This window comes from Nicotiana attenuata, unplaced genomic scaffold (genome assembly GCF_001879085.1).
Source record: "Nicotiana attenuata strain UT unplaced genomic scaffold, NIATTr2, whole genome shotgun sequence".
NCBI classification, from domain to species: domain Eukaryota; kingdom Viridiplantae; phylum Streptophyta; class Magnoliopsida; order Solanales; family Solanaceae; genus Nicotiana; species Nicotiana attenuata.
The window spans coordinates 8,109-14,927 of record NW_017671378.1 but is presented as its reverse complement, the minus strand read 5'-3'; the positions used below and the strand labels follow the sequence as shown (position 1 = coordinate 14,927).

General features: G+C 39.8%; 1 protein-coding gene across 1 annotated transcript; it reads left to right on the top strand.

Moving 5' to 3' along the window:
• Window positions 1-1,194: 1,194 nt before the first annotated feature.
• On the top strand, window positions 1,195-1,536 carry LOC109207903 (uncharacterized mitochondrial protein AtMg01250-like). The gene has a single exon (XM_019370903.1). The coding sequence runs from the start codon at window positions 1,195-1,197 to the stop codon at window positions 1,534-1,536; it is 342 nt and encodes a 113-aa protein (XP_019226448.1).
• The last annotated feature ends 5,283 nt before the right edge of the window (window positions 1,537-6,819 follow it).

Genomic DNA, 6,819 nt, shown 5'->3' with positions numbered 1-6,819 from the left:
TCCATCAACATAAGGCAACCTAAGAAACTTACCAAGAGCCCATTCAGATTTTTTAATGTATGGGCAAGCCATCCTGATTTTAACATGATAGTAAGGGAAGAATGGAGCAATAACAAAGTAACAGGGAAGATGGTGAGTATTTGGGACAAGCTTAAAAGGATGAAAAGCCAATTTAGACAACTGAATGAAGCAGAGTTCAAAGGAGTAGCTGAGAAGATAGATCAAGCAAGACAAACCATTCATCACATACAAAGCCAGATGCAAATTAGCTATAGTGACCTGCTGCAGGGCCAAGAGAAAGAATGGTTGCAAAAGCTGGAAACATGGTCAATGGTGGAAGAGAAGATACTACAACAAAAGGCAAGAGCAAACTGGATCAAGTTGGGTGATGCCAATAATAAGTTCTTTTCTGCAGTAATAAAGGAGAGGCAACAGAGAAAACAAATTATTGAACTACAAACACTATCAGGAAATACCATAACAGATCATGCAGCTATAAAGGAGGAGATTGTATCCTTCTACAAAAGCTTTATGGGAACTAGTGCACATGTACTTCCTGTTGTGGACAAGATGGTAATGAGGGAAGGACCAACCTTAACACAGCAACAACTACAAGACCTGATTGCTGAAGTTACTAGTCAAGAGATAGATGAAGCTCTGAAGGGAATAGGAAGTGATAAAGCACCAGGCATAGATGGGTACAATGCAAAATTCTTCAAGAAAGCATGGCCATTGATCAAAGAAGAAGTGTATGCTGCAGTGAAAGAATTTTTCCACACAGGGGTGATGTTTCCAGCAATCAACTGCACTACTATCACTTTGCTGCCAAAAATTCCTAATCCAATGACAATTAAGGATTTCAGACCTATTGCTTGCTGCATTGTGTTATACAAGCTTATCTCTAAAGTCATAGCTGGTAGATTACAGAAGATCATGCCTTACATCATATCTGAAGCTCAAGCAGGGTTCATCCCAGGGAGGAAAATAGCAGATAACATCATTCTTGCTCATGAGCTAGTTAAGGCCTATAGCAGGAAACATATATCTCCTAGATGTATGATGAAGGTTGACATGATGAAAGCATATGAATCAGTTGAATAGGTGTATTTGGAACAACTGTTAGAATATCTATGCTTTCCCACAAAATTCAATAACTGGGTGAGAGCTTGTGTATCATCAGTGAGTTATTCAATCATGATAAATGGGGAACTGACAAAGCTTTTTGAAGCTGCTAAAGGACTCAGACAGGGTGATCCCGTATCACCATTTCTGTTTGCAATTGCAATGGAATACCTAAGTAGGCTGCTCAAAGGATTGAAACATGTTAAGGAATACAGGTATCACCCTAGATGTGGTAAGCTGGATATAACTCACCTCAGCATTGCAGATGACCTACTGATGTTTGCTAGGGGTGATAGCAAGTCTGTCTCCACTTTACATGCTTGCTTTATGCAGTTTTCTGCTGCATCTAGACTGCTAGCTAATCCCAATAACAGTGCAGTTTATTTTGGAGGAGTTGCTCAGGATACTAGATAGGAAATTCTACAGAAGACTGGATACTCACTTGGGGAGCTACCTTTCAAATATCTGGGCATCCCACTGGATACAAAGAAGCTATCAGGTATGCAATGGCAACCACTGATTGACAGAATAGTTGCAAGAATTTCCTCTTGGACAGCTCAAAAATTATCTTATGCCGGAAAGGTGCAGTTAGTCCAAACAGTGATATTTGGTATCCAATCTTACTGGTCCCAAATATTTATTCTACCAGCTAAAGTGATGAATCTAATAGAGTCATATTGCAGAAGCTATATATGGTTTGGATCTAATACAATTACAAAGAGAACTTTGATAGCATGGGATAGAATGTGCTTACCTAAATCTGCTGGAGGGTATAATGTGCTGAATATCAGAGTTTGGAATAGAGCTGCTATCACTAAAGTATATTGGGATCTGGCACAGAAGAAAGACAAAATATGGATAAAATGGATCTACACATACTACATAAAAGGGCAAAGCATAGTGGAGATGAATATACCCCAACAGGCAAGTTGGATGGTGAGAAAGATCATGGAGGCAAGAGAGGTGATGCAACAAATGCCTACAGTACAATACGGGCAGAGTAGTATCAAGCAAATATACTTAGGCATTTTGGGAAATTACAGCAAGGTGACATGGAGAACCTTAATGTTCCACAATAAAGCTAGGCCCAAAGCAAGATTCATTATGTGGATGCAATGTCATGGGAGATTGCTGACAACAGATCGGCTTGCAAACTGGGGAATTCAAGTAAGTTCAAGATGTTGCTTATGCAATGGAGCAGATGAATCATATGCACATCTGTTTGGTGAATACAGGTTTGCCAAAACAGTATGGGAAAGGCTTATGCAATGGATATGAATTCATGTGAATTCAATGCAATCTTATACTCAGATGATGGCATGGGTAGTAACACAAGCTAAGGGGAAATCATGTAAAGCCAGAATAATGAAAATGGTATATGCAGAATACATCTATGGGATATGGAGGGAGAGAAACAGTAGAATATTTGAAGNCTTAAAACACTGAAGAACCAGCCAGATTTTAACTACCATCCAAGATGTGAAAAACTACAGATTATACAGCTGGGATTTGCGGATGATCTATTGTTATTCTGCAGGGGTGATGAAGTATCTATACACATGTTATATAGCTGCTTTATGGAATTCTCAAAGGTGTCAGGGCTAACTGCAAACAAGAACAAGAGTTCCATATATTTTGGTGGTGTGAATTCAACAGTGCAACAAAAGGTTATAGAGGAACTGGAGTTTTCAAAAGGAGAGTTGCCTATAAGGTACCTAGGAGTCCCATTGAGCACAAAAAGGATGTCAATTATTCAGTTTCAGCCATTGCTAGACAGGATGCTAGATAGAATAACATCTTGGACTGCCAAATTTCTCTCATATGCTGGCAGAATGCAATTGATAAAAAGTGTGTTGCTATCCATTCAAATATACTGGTCTCAAATATTTGTGTTCCCTCAGAAGATAATTCATCTCATTGAGTCCATATGCAGGAAGTTCTTATGGTCTGGGGGTGTTGAGGTGACAAAAAAAGCTCTAGTGGCTTGGGATAAGCTATGTCAACCAAAGGTAAGTGGGGGCTGGAACCTACTAGATGTTAAATTGTGGAATAAGGCTACAATATGTAAGCTCCTATGGAATTTAGCCCAGAAGAAGGAAAAGCTTTGGGTAATATGGATTCATACTTATTATGGGAAAGGAAAGAATGTAAAGCACATAGAAGCTAAGCAAGCTTCATGGGTGATATTGAAGATCTTGAAGGCCAAACAATACATGCTTGATGCTGGGCAAACTTGGATGAGATGCTTGACAAGAAGAACATAACTGTCAGGTACATATACAGGATATTGAAGCAGGATCAACAAAAAGTGCCTTGGAGGAAGTTGATATGCAATAATGGAGGTATGCCAAAGTGGATCAATACTGGGAAAATTGGCGACAAGAGATAGGTTAGGAAGATGGGGAATAACAAATGATCTACTATGTCCTATGTGTAATATAGAAGAGGAAAGCATAGAACATTTATTTTTCAAGTGTACATACACAACAGCAATATGGGAGAAATTACTGCAGTAGATGAATATTAAAAGACAACCGATGGAATGGAGTCAAGAAATACAATGGGCATGCATCAACACTCGAGGAAAATAAACAAATGCAGAGATCTACAGAATGACATTAGCAAGTTGTGTCTACTATATATGGCAGGAGAGGAATTACAGAATATTCAGATCGCAAATGAGACCAACAGGAGTACTGATGAAGCAGATTATACAAATGGTGTGTGGAAGGGGATATACAATGTCAAGATTGAGAAGAAGATTAGAAGAGTTAAATTTCTACCCTTAAATGTAATTGTGAATTCTGAACTAGTAGGTAGAAAGCAGTAGAATAGGAGTAACTAACTCTAGGAAGATGTCCAGAATTAGTGGTTGTTATGTGCTGTAATTTCGTTTCTTGGTAATAAAATATGATAATTACCAAAAAAAAAAAAATATGATGTGTAAACTCTTTGGAGCGTTGGCTCGATTTTCAAAAGTAAGAAATGAACGTAAAAGAAAGAGATGTGATTATTTCCTTGCCGGGACGTGTAAGTTATTGTTGTTGCTCCCTTGCCGGGATTTAACTGCTTAGTCGTATTCTCCCTTGCTGGGAAACCACTTATATATTATGAAATGGGATCGTGTGGCACGCCGACCACTTATATATTATGAAATGGGATCGTGTGGCACGCCGACCACTTATATATTATGAAATGGGATCGTGTGGCACGCCGACCACTTATATATTATGAAATGGGATCGTGTGGCACGCCGACCACTTATATAGATTACGAGATCTGATGTAGTTTCGTGTTTACTTCTGATAAGNTCAGTAGGTTACTTAAAACACTGAAGAACCAGCCAGATTTTAACTACCATCCAAGATGTGAAAACTACAGATTATACAGCTGGGATTTGCGGATGATCTATTGTTATTCTGTAGGGGTGATGAAGTATCTATACGCATGTTATATAGCTGCTTTATGGAATTCTCAAAGGTGTCAGGGCTAACTGCAAACAAGAACAAGAGTTCCATATATTTTGGTGGTGTGAATTCAACAGTGCAGCAAAAGGTTATAGAGGAACTGGAGTTTTCAAAAGGAGAGTTGCCTATAAGGTACCTAGGAGTCCCATTGAGCACAAAAAGGATGTCAATTATTCAATTTTAGCCATTGCTAGACAGGATGCTAGATAGAATAACATCTTGGACTGCCAAAATTTCTCTCATATGCTGGCAGAATGCAGTTGATAAAAAGTGTGTTGCTATCCATTCAAATATACTGGTCTCAAATATTTGTGTTCCCTAAGAAGGTAATTCATCTCATTGAGTCCATATGCAGAAAGTTCTTACGGTCTGGGGGTGTTGAGAAGACAAAAAAAGCTCTAGTGGCTTGGGATAAGCTATGTCAACCAAAGGCAAGTGGGGGATGGAAGCTACTAGATGTTGAATTGTGGAATAAGGCTGCAATATGTAAGCTCCTATGGAATTTAGCCCAGAAGAAGGAAAAGCTTTGGGTAATATGGATTCATACTTATTATGGGAAAGGAAAGAATGTAAAGCACATAGAAGCTAAGCAAGCTTCATGGGTGATATTGAAGATCTTGAAGGCCAAACAATACATGCTTGATGCTGGGGCAAACTTGGATAAGCTGCTTGACAAGAAGAACATAACTGTCAGGTACATATACAGGATATTGAAGCAGGATCAACAAAAAGTGCCTTGGAGGAAGTTGATATGCAATAATGGAGGTATGCAAAAGTGGATCTTTATTCTGTATATGGAAATACTGGGAAAATTAGCGACAAGAGAGAGGTTAGGAAGATGGGGAATAACAAATGATCTACTATGTCCTATGTGTAATATAGAAGAGGAAAGCATAGAACATTTATTTTTCAAGTGTACATACACAACAGCAATATGGGAGAAATTACTGCAGTAGATGAATATTAAAAGACAACCGATGGAATGGAGTCAAGAAATACAATGGGCATGCATCAACACTCGAGGAAAATAAACAAATGCAGAGATCTACAGAATGACATTAGCAAGTTGTGTCTACTATATATGGCAGGAGAGGAATTACAGAATATTCAGATCGCAAATGAGACCAACAGGAGTACTGATGAAGCAGATTATACAAATGGTGTGTGGAAGGGGATATACAATGTCAAGATTGAGAAGAAGATTAGAAGAGTTAAATTTCTACCCTTAAATAGCCCCATCTCGGGGGTCCCGGCCTCTGAGTCTCCTACAGCTGAAGAAAATCAGATATTGCGCCTGCGATTGATGGAAATGTGGGATTCTTGGAACAACGGAAAGGAACCTCAAAGCAATATCCCCGGATTCCGGAGTTATTCCCTAGTCTGGAGGTGCTACTACTGTCCCCATCAGCCACCCCAACATTACTCTAGGGCAACCCACTATAACTGCTCATTTCTTCGGAACNTTAGTGTTGTTTGAGGTGTTTTAATGATTGGAGCAAGTTTGAATAAGGTATTGGATCATGTTTGTATTTTTGGTTGAGGTCCCGAGGGCCTCGGGGTGATTTCGGATGGCTAACGGGAAGTTTTGAACTTAGGAGATTGCAGAACCTGTGCTGCTTCTGGTATTTTCGCTCCTGCGGAAATGGGACCGCAAAAGCGAGTCAAGAACCGCAGAAGCGACAGGCATCGCAGGTGCGGAGATGCTGACCGCATCTGCGGAGTCGCGGATGCGACAGTAGGACCGCAGATGCGGAATTTCGGAAGGCTAAAGGAAACCGCACCTGCGTAAAAGGAATCGCAGATGCGAGACCGCAGAAGCGGTCTTGTCCGCAGAAGCGGCTCCCCATCGCAAAAGCGGAAGTCGCAGATGCGGCTATGTAGGCGCAAATGCGGAAATAACTGGTAAGAAAGGGTTTTAATTCCCTTCGCGAAATATTTACAGAACACATATTTTGACTTCGGACTTGGGGTGTTCTTGAGCGATTTTGAAGAGGAAATTCAAGGACTTCGATCAGGTAAGCATTCTTGGACTTAGAACACAATTTTATCATGCAAATACATGAAATTTCACTGAAAACTCAAGGAATTAGGGTAAAAAATGGTGGTTTAGGGCTTGAAACCTAAGAGAACAAAATGGAAATTTGAGGGGTCATTTGGACTCTGATTTTGGTGTTCTTTATATGCATGGACTTATGTAATGTGGGACAGCCCGGTTCTAAACGGGGCTTCG